Source organism: Barbus barbus (assembly GCF_936440315.1).
Source record: "Barbus barbus genome assembly, chromosome: 36".
Classification (NCBI taxonomy): Eukaryota; Metazoa; Chordata; class Actinopteri; order Cypriniformes; family Cyprinidae; genus Barbus; species Barbus barbus.
The window spans coordinates 22,707,020-22,721,145 of record NC_136714.1 but is presented as its reverse complement, the minus strand read 5'-3'; the positions used below and the strand labels follow the sequence as shown (position 1 = coordinate 22,721,145).

Here is a 14,126-nt window from a genome sequence, read left to right as displayed (position 1 = left end):
ATTAATTATTCATACTTACTCATTCAAATTCTCAATCCTATATTTGTAACACTTTACAATATGGTCCAGTTAGATAACATCGGTATGCGTGTTAACTAACAATGAACAATCCATTTGTTACAGTACTTATTTTTTGTTAGTCCATAGTTAGTTCATATTTATTGAATAATATTAACATTCAATTTTTAAAATGTTTAATAATGTATTAGTAAATGTTAAAATTAATTAAAATTAATAACAAACACAGACATATATATTTATGATATTGACTATCAAAATTGCATTTTAAACTACTAATAAATTTTCTAAAGAACAATACTATACATGCATCAAAACTATTTTTTTCGGTCCCTAAAAATGTTAAGAATGATCTATATGGCCTATAACATATTTGCATCAAAACAAAGCATGCACTTGGCTTCAAGATGGTCTATGAATGTCGCACCAAGCCTCATTTAAATTGCTAATTTCTGGTGACCTTATCGTAAGTGACTTCTCTGGGGCTCGTTGTTTATTTCCTTGCGTGTGCATTCCAAGGACAAACAGATAAATAGGGAAGTATAATTTAGTATTCCATTACTGTCACTGTACATACACTCATTTCCTCCACAAGCACTTTGTGAGAGTGAATGTCATCAAACATGGCTGGGTCATAATTTACAGAATCAAAAGAGAAATATGATATAATTATGTTTTAAACAAGAAAATGAAGCTTATTTTAAAACTATAATGACTGGCATTGTTTCCATGCATATAAAACACATTATCTTCCCCAGTTCACACTACAATTTTGCAAATAAAATGCAATCTCATTTAGGTAACCTGTAAACAGTCAAAAGGTCCTGAATTTCTAAAATTGTTACAACAGTTGTGTCATATTATTCAAGGCCTGATATAACTATGAAAGCCCATGCAGTACTGCCAGAGGTCTATGGAAGTACTCCGCCTAGTGGCAGTGGCTTTAACATCTTTAACAATCACCTGTTTATCTCATCATTTCATTACTTTGTGTGCTTTCAGTTCATTAAATTTTCCTAAAATCTCTCAGAAACCAACTAAAACTTGTCACAAACAAGCCACTGAGTGTGAATAAAACTCACCTTTTTGATGGTTTTCGTTTGTACTAAGGCAAGCTCGCGGTTTTCATCAGCAACATACAGGGAGAGTTTGACATATGGATCACTAATAGGAAATAAAGAGACAAAATACAAAGAGTACTTTGAATATAAATAATTATATATAATGATACATATACATATATACATACACACACACACAGGCCACTTTATTAGGTACACCTGTTCAATTGCTTGGTAACACAAATTGCTAATCAGCCAATCACATGGCAGCAACTGCATTTAGGCATCTAGATGTGGTGGAGACGACTTGCTGAAGTTCAAACCGAGCATCAGAATGGGGAAGAAAGGGGATTTAAGTGACTTTGAATGTGGAATGGTTGTTGGTGCCAGACGGGCTGGTCTGAGTATTTCAAAAACTGCTGATCTATTGGGATTTTCACAAACAACCATCTCTAGGGTTTACAGAGAATGGTCCGAAAAACAGAAAATATCCAGTGTACGGCAGTTGTGTTGGAGGATATCTGATCCCACATCAGATAGAGGGATGAAACTCTAAAAGTGCTGAACTTCTTAGCTGGTAAAACATCTGTGTTGAATCACCCAATAATAAAATGTGACATTCTGTAGTTTTGTGTCATATTCATGTTTAAATCATTTGTAATTGTTTTGACTCCACAGCCAACAGAGCAATTTTGTCTTTACTGTTCCATCCATCCATCCATCCATCCACACACACACACACACACACACACACACAGTGGTGGAACTATGATGTCACTTTGAAGGCAAAAACCCGGAAGCAAGTTAGCATTTTAGCACTTCCGGTTCCATCCTCCCAGAGTCAATGGGTTTTTTGAATGGGATTTTGGTTAAATCCCTTAAATAAGGTCCGTGGTTCACACAGGCTCAAGATACTTTCACGTTTTATTCTACGACATAAATCACACCAGTTACACCTCACTTGTGATTTTTTAAAACTGTTACATTTCTTAAAAAAAGACGGTTGCTAACAAGTTGCTAAATGGGACTACAGGCGCTGTCGGAGACATTAAACGTCATCACGCCGAACAGTTTATCAATTTATAGTATTTTCCAGTTGTAGTATAATTTGTAATACAATTAATATTAGACTAACCAACTAATAGTTTCCCGCATTTTATATTGTTCGACAATGGGTTTTTTTTTTTGCTTTGCCCCGAGACACGTCTTCGCTTACTGATGCAGAGCCTCTGGTTCGCACCGCAAGGTAAACTCACATGTGAACACCACATTTACCGGCTTTACTTGGTGAAAGTGAAACTTTAATGATGCATAGTGCTTAAAGTGACGTTAAAATTAAATGTTTACGGCCACATGAAACTGTTAGAAAACATATAGATTGAGGATTTCCTAGAAGCAAGGATGAAATAACATTTAGTGTACCCACCCTAACAAAATGAGAGCTGAAATGTGGTACTTTGTTCACTAAAATAAGTTTAATCTTACCATATCCAAAAACTCACGCACTTTGCTGTTATTTAAAAGATTAAATACGCAGGGATATGTTTCTAATTAAAATATTCACAGGGCTCGCAAAATCGCTAGCCCGACGTCCCGGTTTTCCAGTCAGGCTGCCAAAATGTATCATTGCCCTGCCCGACGGGCTACCTTAAATAGAGGGCTCCCATGCAGTGTTCCCTCGAAGCTGGACGTGCAGAAGAAATAATGTGCCTCGCGCACACAAAAATGAGTTGGGAAGCCATTTGACTGAATGCGCCAGTAAAAGGGAAAGAATAGCAATGCTCGGGCAAACCGCTATAGAGCTGATGTCATGACAGAGTTAGAGCCGGTTTCATAGAAAGAGAACGATATGCACCAAATGAGTCTCTGTAGGAACTGAATACTTCAATAGTTGCGGAGCGCTCAACACGAGAGCCAACACAAATGCAATGACATGTGAACTAAAACGTCCTCATGTATTAAAGAAGAGTGGCTTGATTAAGTGCTGGAAATAGCGGAGGATGATGGGCAAAGAACGGTAACAAAACTCTGAAACGTACAGTCACACACAAGAGTATTGTACAAACTGTACTTCATAACGATGTTTAGACGGCTATAGAAGAATTCATGTGTTCACTTTTTTTATATTTAACTTACAGATCTCAGCTTAAGTTTTGCTTCAGTTTGTATTCTATTCTATCAGATTAAATAGTTTGTTTTGATAATATATTATGTTAGGCCTATATTATAAAACTGATAAATAATTGACCTCGTTTTTGCTCATCAAGGCTGTATTCATTTCAAAAATACAGAAGAAACTGTGATAGTGAAATATTATTGCAATTTCTAATATTGGTTTCCTATTTTAATACCTATACTATAAAATAGCATTTATTCCTGAGATCAAAGCTGAATTTTCAGCATCATTACTCCAGTCTTCAGAGTCACATGATCCTTCAGAAACTATTCTAATATACTGATTTATTATCTGTTGAAACTGTTGTGCTGCTTCATATTTTTTTGGAACCTGTGTTACTTTTTTCTTTGTTTCTTTGATTAATAAAAAGTTTAAAAGAACAGCATTTATTCAAAATAGAAATATTTTCTAACAATAGAAGTCTTTACTATCAATTTTATCAATTTAACACATCCTTGCTGAATAAAGTTTATTTAACTTTCTTTAAACTTTTTTAAAAGTATCTTTAAAAAAGAAAGAAAATAAATTCTGACCCCAAACTTTTGAATAGTTTATATTGTAACAAAATCTCTATTTTGACTAAACACTGTTCCTTTTAACTTTTTATTTAAAAAAAAATAATCACAGGTCCCAAAAAAATGCAGTATAAAAAAAAAAAAAAAAAAAGCAGTACAGCTGTTTCCAACATTGATTAAAAATCAGCGTATTAGAATGATTTCTAAAGGATCATGTGACTCTGAAAATACTGCTTTTCTTCACAGGAATTAAATTATAAAGTATATTAAAATATAAAACATTTATTCTAAATTGCAATAATATTTCACAATATTATTTTGTGAAATAATATTCAGTATTTTTTTTATCAAATACATACAGCCTTGATGAGCATAAGAAACTTCTTTAAAAAAATTTATTGATCCAAACTTTTCAACTGCAGTGTATTGTACAGTAACAATGTTTTCTCAGGTAACCTAAAATGTACATCATTTAGTTACATCAAGGTTCAAATAAAAAAAAATATATATATATAAATAACACATTAAAGTTAAAAGTTACACACGTTTTTGTGTGTGTGCTGTACAGGTCTGGTATAAAGAATGCTTTTGCTCAGGTGCCCGAAATGTCCGGCTGGTGCTGTTTTGTGTTGTTGTTTTTTCTGTCTTTTTGCTTCTCTGTTGTTTGTCTTTACTTTTACTTTTTTAGTGCTATGCCATTGGTCCTGCTCCCTGCCAATCATCGTTGGAGGAGATGATGTCATTTGTCTCGTCCTAATTAGTGACCAGATGGATCTATAAAAGGAAGACGCTGAGACAATGTGAGAGATGTCTTGCTTGTGTCTGTTGCTAGTTGTTTTATGATGGTGTTGTTTAGCTAATACTAAATTTGTATAATGTGGGTTAAGCTATAGTTCCATATGTTTGCGTGGGTTTTTGTATATTAAGCTTCATCTTCTCTTTATTTGTGTAACTTTCATTTGTATGTATATAAAAGGGAGAGAAGGGGAGGAAAGGTAAGAATATCACGTGATCTATATTTTACATTCTGTAGTGAATGATTGTTAAATACACTAGGTAACACTAGGCGTGCATCACTTGTACTAGTGAGAGTAGCTTAGTTTAGGGTATCTTTGGATAATGAAGAATTTTTTTTCATTTTGTTTCTCTTTAGTTAAGTTTAGATTTGATAACTGAGTTAGAGAGTTATGTTTTGATCCGTTCTTTTATTTGACTGCCGCCCAGTTCCCTTCTTTTCCCCTAATTATTATATTATTTTTTGTAAATATAATATTCAATGGTTTAGGGACAAGAGTTTTCCCACTGTAAAAATTATAAATAAACACCGGTTTGCTGCCTTTAGCGCTTTTTTATTGCTTGCGCGGGTATCGGGTCGAGATCGGACCTCAGCAATTAATGTTATTCCCTATTCCCCTTAAAATCCCTAGGGATTGTAACATTAAATGGGGGGCTCGTCCGGGATCTTTTATAACTTTCCCGAGATGTTGATGCCTGATATATAAGCTGGTGTGGTATTGATTTAGTCTATCCGATTAAAGATAGCATTGATGCAGTGCGCTAGGGTGTATGTAGTGTTGTTAATATACTTAGTGGGCATGGCTTCCTTTGATTTGCAAACATTTCTTAGTAATCCCAGTACTGATCAGTTGGAAAAGTGTAGGAAGGATGACCTAATTGCCATAGCGAATAACTTCCAGGTCCCTATTAAGAAACAGGCACTTAAAAAAGAAATTAAAAGATGTGCTAGATTATTTGGTGGAGACCAAAGTGTTTTTAGACACAGGGGTTGAGAGTGAGGGAGACATTGCTTCTTTGGGTGCTGGTGTGCAGATGCAGATATCTCTCTATTTTTGGGGATTTTTCGATAACGATAATTAGACGATATTTTGCCGAGTGTGTTATTATGCTGGTATCTGACTACTATGGACAGCTGCGGTTTTTGATATTCTTCATATTCTGTGTGGTCAGTTCACAGTGATAGAAATTAATATCTTCATTTCAATTCATTTTTACCTTATATGGGCAATTTTACCTTTAATAAAGCCATTTTCTCTAAAAGTGTGCATCTTTTGAATCAAATTGTTACATTTAGTCAGTCAATGAGCGTAATAAGACAAATTACCAAACAAATGAAACCAGTATAAACAAAATACATTTTTGCAGAAGTTCCATGTGAAGTGGTATTTAGATGTATTTACACACGTTTTAATGCAGCTCAGAGGGACATGGAGTGATTTAACCTGCAGTTACAAATGCATAATGTTTTGATATTTTAAACATAAAACACTGAATACTGATATTTGAAATTATTTTAAAATGAAAAGATACTTTTAATGTGAAATTAAAATCGCCAGTAGGTGGAAGCAAGTCACTGTTAAATCATTGACGAGTCATTGCGACTGAACCAAATAATTTAAACGGTTGATTCATTCAGGAACGAAACTACATTGTCCTGCTGCTCAGAGACGCAAAACAGTGCTGTAGCTGTTTGGAATTATTTTTTGTTGGCGAAATGGAGCAAAAACTGGCAAAATGGTGTCTGAAACGTAAGTCTCTTAATATTAACTTTTTATTGAACTGTCGTATAAAATCAACATCACATTTGTAATCATGCTTATTTTTGAAGAAAAAAAATGGCACTCTTCATGTGATTTTAACCATGTGAAATAAATAAATAAATAAATAAATATATATATATATGTGTGTGTGTGTGTGTGTGTGTGTATGCATTTCCTGCCCCCATATCTTGAAATTTGTGATCTTTCTTAATGCATTTTATTAGACAATCATGCAGTGAAACGACACACTCTAAATGCGCACGCGCCGTAGTCTACACTTCCCGTAAGTGTTCTGTTTGGTTTTTCCAAAATACTCAATGTCAAATTGCACATTGTTAAAACAACAATTACGATATTAATCACAGACGATATATATCGCACACCCCTAGTTCATTATCACCCTGGAGTGCTCAAAATTGTGAATATGAATGGAAACGTACTTTTATTTTACTCATAAGAATTTCTAGGGGTGCCAATAATTGTGTATATATTGTTATACAGCTTGTACACTCACTACTTTACATTGTAGCAAAGTGTAATTTCACTATATATATATATATATATATATATATATATATATATATATATATATATATATATATATATATATATATATATATATATATGTATGTGTATGTGTATATACAGTGGGTACGGAAAGTATTCAGACCCCCTTAAATTTTTCACTCTTTGTTATATTGCAGCCATTTGCTAAAATCATTTAAGTTCATTTTTTTCCTCATTAATGTACACAGCACCCCATATTGACAGAAAAACATAGAATTGTTGACATTTTTGAAGATTTATTAAAAAAGAAAAACTGAAATAATCACATGGTTCTAAGTATTCAGACCCTTTGCTGTGACACTCATATATTTAACTCAGGTGCTGTCCATTTCTTCGGATCATCCTTGAGATGGTTCTACACCTTCATTTGAGTCCAGCTGTGTTTGATTATACTGACTGGACTTGATTAGGAAAGCCACACACCTGTCTATATAAGACCTTACAGCTCACAGTGCATGTCAGAGCAAATGAGAATCATGAGGTCAAAAGGAACTGCCTGAAGAGCTCAGAGACAGAATTGTGGCAAGGCACAGATCTGGCCAAGGTTACAAAAAAAATTCTGCTGTACTTAAGGTTCCTAAGAGCACAGTGGCCTCCATAATCCTTAAATGGATGACGTTTGGGACGACCAGAACCCTTCTTAGAGCTGGCCGTCCGGCCAAACTGAGCTATCGGGGGAGAAGAGCCTTGGTGAGAGAGGTAAAGAAGAACCCAAAGATCACTGTGGCTGACCTCCAGAGATGCAGTCGGGAGATGGGAGAAAGTTGTAGAAAGTCAACCATCACTGCAGCCCTCCACCAGTCGGGGCTTTATGGCAGAGTGGCCCGACGGAAGCCTCTCCTCAGTGCAAGACACAAAAAAACACCTGAAGGACCACAAGATGGTGAGAAATAAGATTCTCTGGTCTGATGAGACCAAGATAGAACTTTTTGGCCTTAATTCTAAGCGGTATGTGTGGAGAAAACCAGGCACTGCTCATCACCTGTCCAATACAGTCCCAACAGTGAAGCATGGTGGTGGCAGCATCATGCTGTGGGGGTGTTTTTCAGCTGCAGGGACAGGACGACTGGTTGCAATCGAGGGAAAGATGAATGCGGCCAAGTACAGGGATATGCTGGACGAAAACCTTCTCCAGAGTGCTCAGGACCACAGACTGGGCCGAAGGTTTACCTTCCAACAAGACAATGACCCTAAGCACACAGCTAAAATAACGAAGGAGTGGCTTCACAACAACTCCGTGACTGTTCTTGAATGGCCCAGCCAGAGCCCTGACTTAAACCCAATTGAGCATCTCTGGAGAGACCTAAAAATTGCTGCCCACCAACGTTTACCATCCAACCTGACAGAACTGGAGAGGATCTGCAAGGAGAAATGGCAGAGGATCCCCAAATCCAGGTGTGAAAAACTTGTTGCATCTTTCCCAAAAAGACTCATGGCTGTATTAGATCAGAAGGGTGCTTCTACTAAATACTGAGCAAAGGGTCTGAATACTTAGGACCATGTGATATTTCAGTTTTTCTTTTTTAATAAATCTCCAAAAATGTCAACAATTCTGTGTTTTTCTGTCAATATGGGGTGCTGTGTGTACATTGAGGAAAAAAATTAACTTAAATGATTTTAGCAAATAGCTGCAATATAACAAAGAGTGAAAAATTTAAGGGGGTCTGAATACTTTCCGTACCCACTGTATGCATGCATGCTATTATTTATATTTATATATATATATATATATATATATATATATATATATATATACACATACATACAGTATCTCACAGAAGTGAGTACACCCCTCACATTTTTGTAAATATTTTATTATATTTTTTCATGTGACAACACTGAAGAAATGACACTTTGCTACAATGTAAAGTAGTGAGTGTACAGCTTGTATAACAGTGTAAATTTGCTGTCCCCTCAAAATAACTCAACACGCAGCCATTAATGTCTAAAGCACTGGCCACAAAAGTGAGTACACCCCTAAGTGTAAATGTCCAAATTGGGCCCAATTTGCCATTTTCTCTCCCCGGTGTCATGCGACTCGTTAGTGTTACAAGGTCTTATGTGTGAATGGGGAGCAGGTGTGTTAAATTTGGTGTTATCACTCTCACTCTCTCATAGTGGTCACTGGAAGTTCAACATGGCACCTCATAGCAAAGAACTCTCGGAGGATCTGAAAAAAATTATTGTTGCTCTACATAAAGATGGCTTAGGCTATAAGAAGATTGCCAAGACCCTGAAATTGAGCTGCAGCACAGTGGCCAAGACCATACAGCGGTTTAACAGGACAGGTTCCACTCAGAACAGGCCTCGCCATGGTCGACCAAAGAAGTTGAGTGCACATGCTCAGCATCGTATCCAGAGGTTGTGTTTGGGAAATAGACGTATGAGTGCTGCCAGGACTCCAGTGGCAACCTGTGAAGCTCTGATGAACTCCATGCCCAAGAGGGTTAAGGCAATGCTGGAAAATAATGGTGGCCACACAAAATATTGACACTTTGGGCCCAATTTGGACGTTTTCACTTAGGGGTGTACTCACTTTTGTGGCCAGCGGTTTAGACATTAATGGCTGTGTGTTGAGTTATTTTGAGGGGACAGCAAATTTACACTGTTATACAAGCTGTACACTCACTACTTTACATTGTAGCAAAGTGTCATTTCTTCAGTGTTGTCACATAAAAAGATATAATAAAATATTTACAAAAATGTGAAGGGTGTACTCACTTCTGTGAGATACTGTACATATACATACATACATACATACATACATACATGCATACAGTGCCCTCCAAAATTATTGGAACAGTAAAGACAAAATTGCTCTGTTGGCTGTGGATTCAAGACATTTACAAATATGATTAAAAGATGAATATGAGTCAAAACTACAGAATGCCACATTTTATTATTGGGTGATTCAACACATAGATGTTTTACCAGCTAAGAAGTTCAGCACTTTTAGAGTTTCATCCCTCTATCTGATGTGAGCATAAGTATTGGAACAGTTGCCTCACGGGTGGGGGTGGGGGGGGGGGGGGGTTCCCGTGGACCATGCCCCTTTTCTTCTGTCATATATAACAGCATGTGTTTATAGGCAGCTGTCCCTTTAAGACCGAATGCACGGATCCAATATAATGATTTACTGCTACTTCTTTCTAACTTGTTTTCGTTCACTGAAGATGAATGACTGCGTTATCGAGAATGATTGTTGAGACGTCCATTTTCACATAATTCTGTATGTATGCGTCTGTTCAAACACAAGGAAATGCGAATGAAGAATGAACTCGGTGTTCGCGCGCTTATAAATCTGTGCGTGGGCGCCGTGTCCGGCAGCTGTGGCCACAGAAATCAGCGCACGGACAGTGAAATAAGTTCTAGTCTTGCACTGGAATGGCTTAAAATCACTCGAATGTGTAAATTGGCAAGATAAAACACATACAAATGATAAACGTTCACTCTATGATGGTTCATTTTTGCAATTAGTCTGTTAATCACATGCAAACCGAACCTTGAGGTCTGGTCCGTACGGACCACGGATCAACTGCCATCAGTTTCACAACTACTGTGTAATGTTGGAGGTTGAATCGAATCGTTACACATAACGTACATCACTACTATGATTACACTTAAGTTTGCGCTATATTATACTCGCCTTTTAATAAATAGTGTGTGACTAACGTCTCCTCCACTATAAATTACCAGACTGTAAATTAATCGAGTGACGTCACTGAAAAACTGCAGCCGTGGCGGGGATGATTTTTGGTGTGGCAGGCCGCCACGGCAGAATGACTGTAGCGGAAACACTGAACACAAACCTAATAACAACTTGGTTGGTATTTTTTTATCCTGATTTCATATTGTGTGGGATAATTTTATTGCAGTTAAAAAATTTTTTACATTTTGCCCATTTCAGAACCCAATCTAGATAAAAAAACATGCTGCTATAAGTATGAAATATTGTATTTTTGTACAAATTAATTAATTAATAGAAAGATAATCAGATTACATATGCAAAAATGCAAGTAAAATTATTGAATTATCAGCATTGATTTTGCAGATTTAAAGCATCTGCATTTCCCAAACCAACTCGATTAACATTAAGAGCAAATGTCTGGGTGAGGAAAGTTGGAAAAGTGGTCAGGAAATGGGAGGGAGACAAAGAAAGGAAGCCATTAAGAAATTAAGGATTAGCACAGCAGGACTCATTAGTTTAGCAAACAGGAACAATTATCCGGCCTCTGGTAAGTGCCCTGGCTCACTGCATATTGGGACAGTGACCACTCAATTTCCGGCGACATGATTACATATGTAACAACGCCAACGGACAACGTAGCAGAACGTCACCATTGGAATTACTAAACAACAGGCAGGTCCGATAATTTTTTATATTTTCTATTCTCTTTAAAAAATATATATAAAAAAAAAAAAAAAAAAAAAAAAACAGTTTGTCTTTTCAAACCTTCTATAGTGTGTCATTTTTTTTTTCGAGTTGGCTCGTGTAGTTTATGTTTCACGCATCAGAATTGTGACGTTATTTCTGATAAATTTTCCCACTGTTTAATTGATGTGCAACAACACCGGTAATACCGTGAGGTAGGGGTGGGCGATATGGGAAAAATATCATATCACGATTTTTTTTAGAAATATCACGATTCACGATTTTATCACGATTCTTTGTCATGTTAGTTTTACTATTTTGGTTTTACAAATTGTCTAAGCATTACAGCCAAACTAGAAAGACAAAGATGCATGGCAGATATTTAGGCCAAAGTGGGCGAAGATAAAAAATCTTTGTCATTATGTTATCTTTCTTATTAAAAAATAAGAACAAAGATACACATTACAAATACACATAATATACAAATAAAACAAACAGTGCTTTATTTTCAGGTACAATAGGTGTATTTAGCAGGAGCATTCAATGAAATTGAATGAACAAATATAAAAATAAAACACTAGATAGACTGATTCCTAAAGCAACTGTATTAATGTTTTTCGGTCAAGAATAGTGAGTGATTTTTCTCTTTGCGTTTTGTTGTTTTTTTAACGTTAAATGAATAGTTCCCCCCAAAAATAAATAGTCATCTGTATGTCAATTCTGTCATAATGTTTTGTTTTTATACCATCATTTACTCAAAAGTTGTTTTAAACCTGAATGAGTTTCTTTCTTCTGCTGAACATAAATGCTATTTTGAAGAAGGTGGAAAACCAAACAGTTGCTGGTCCTCAGTGACTTCCATGGGATTTTTCTTTCTTGCTATCAAAGTCAATGTGGACCAGCAACTGTTTGGTTACCCTCATTCTTCAAAATATCTTCTTTTGGGTTCAGCACAAGAAATTAATAGAGGTTTGGGAAACATGTGAGTGAGTAAATAATGACAGAAATTAAATTTTAGAGTGAACTATCCCTTTAATGACAGTCGACAGCATGTTTAGTGTCCTGTCCCTTTAAGAGCTGCACGCATCTAATATACAGGCACGCATCTGTTTCTCTCTTAACTATTTACTTTCATTTTAGAGATAACCAACTGAGTCTGTATGTAAACCTTGTGTGTTTTGACAGTATTAGCGCAAAATATAACTTAGTTGAGTAATCAGGCGCTGTTAAGACAGGCTTTTTAGTGCGCGTGCTTCAGGTGTATGCGCTCAGAAAAAGCGCACATCAGACCAGCGCGCGATTTAAACATTTAACAGCAAGGCTTGTGTGCAAATAATGCACTTTTGCGATCGCGAATCAGTGCAGTGTCCTGTCAGAGTAACTCTACTGCTGTATGTGGTGTTGTACAGTATATAGAGACGGAGGCACCAGAACTGTATTTGACATAATGTGTGCTGTAGCACGATACTACCATATTTCTTCAAAAGCAGATCGTGGAGACATTTTTATCGTCCATGATCAAAAATCGTCATATCGCACACCCCTACCGTGAGGCGTGTGTGTGGGGGGGGTTCCTCTTTCTTTTGCTTTTAATTAGCTTGTAAATGTGGCATGCGTTTTATACTTTCACTTTGAAATTAGCGGTAATTCGGCGTAAAGCCATTCGTTTTTAGTTCGTTTGAAATTTCATATTTAATTAGCAGCAACTCGGCGTCAATAGCTCATATAAAATTCAAGTAACAACAAAATATAGCGTCAAAGTCACTTAGCCTATATATAAATCATAGAACTCTTATTACCAAAACGAATAAAAATACATCATGCTATAGGCTAGCCTAGGCTATGCCTAATATAAAATAATAAAGTATAGCTTATAAGTATAACAAATAATAATAAGTATAGCCTACAAAACACTGTGGAAGCAAATAAATAAGAAATGTAGAACATTTATTAGCAAAACGAATAAGAAAGCTTGGATACACGACATGCACCTTGATGTCAAATAAAATAAATAAAATTACACAGTAAAAATCTTTAAATGAAGCAAAAATCCGCAAACACTGTGGAACCAAATAAATGAGAAACGCATGTTTAAAAATCTTCCAATATCCCCTTAGATAAACAGCAAAAGTCAACAAGCTTTTTAAAATCCAAAATATTGCCAAACAGGCGCTTTTGCATTTTGTTTTAAAGGGGTCATATGACGTTGCTAAAAATAACATTATTTTGTGTATTTGGTGTAATGCATTACGTTGATGCGGTTTAAGGTTCAAAAACACATTATTTTCCATATACTGTACAATATTGTTGCTCCTCTATCCCCCGCCTTTCTGAAATGTGTCGATTTTTACAAAGCTCATCGTTCTGAGAAGAGAGGCATGCTCTGATTGGCCAGCTATCCAGCGTGTTGTAATTGGCCGAATACCTCAAGCACGAGACGGAAATGTTATGCCCCCTTAACGTATTGTGATGCAGTGTCCTGGTGCGACGACACAAAAAAAAAAAAAAACCCATTACAAGCGAGGCATTTATTGCATCCAGTGGGGACATAATTACTGATTATAATGACTCATGCGGTCTTTTTACGCATTGCGTTGCACCGCGCCACGTAAACATAACACCATGTCCGCATTTGTGATCGGAGAAAGCCAAACAAGCACTACTCTACACCGCTCAAAACTCGCGTGTGAATCGTCAGTGGCAAATTCTTTAAATAAGAAAACGTACTTACAGGCTGTGAGTCAGAAGCGCCAGACTGTCCTTGCAAAGTTGGAATTGCCCCACTTTATAGAAACAGCCTTTGTGCAAGCCAGCATTGTAGGCTACTCTTCCAGGTTCAGGAAATAGTCATCCGTAAAA

General features: G+C 36.3%; 1 protein-coding gene across 6 annotated transcripts in view; it reads right to left on the bottom strand.

The window, feature by feature from the left end:
• Nucleotides 1–14,126, bottom strand: part of LOC306856065 (E3 ubiquitin-protein ligase NEDD4-like) — a gene marked incomplete at its 5' end in the record, with an annotated part of 82,926 nt that overhangs the window by 48,728 nt on the left and 20,072 nt on the right. For all 6 annotated transcript variants that reach the window (XM_079395060.1, XM_079395058.1, XM_079395057.1 and 3 more), the window contains one exon: nt 1,101–1,182. In XM_079395060.1, the coding sequence (XP_079251186.1) occupies nt 1,101–1,182 (82 nt within the window). The remainder of the gene's footprint in view (nt 1–1,100; nt 1,183–14,126) is intronic.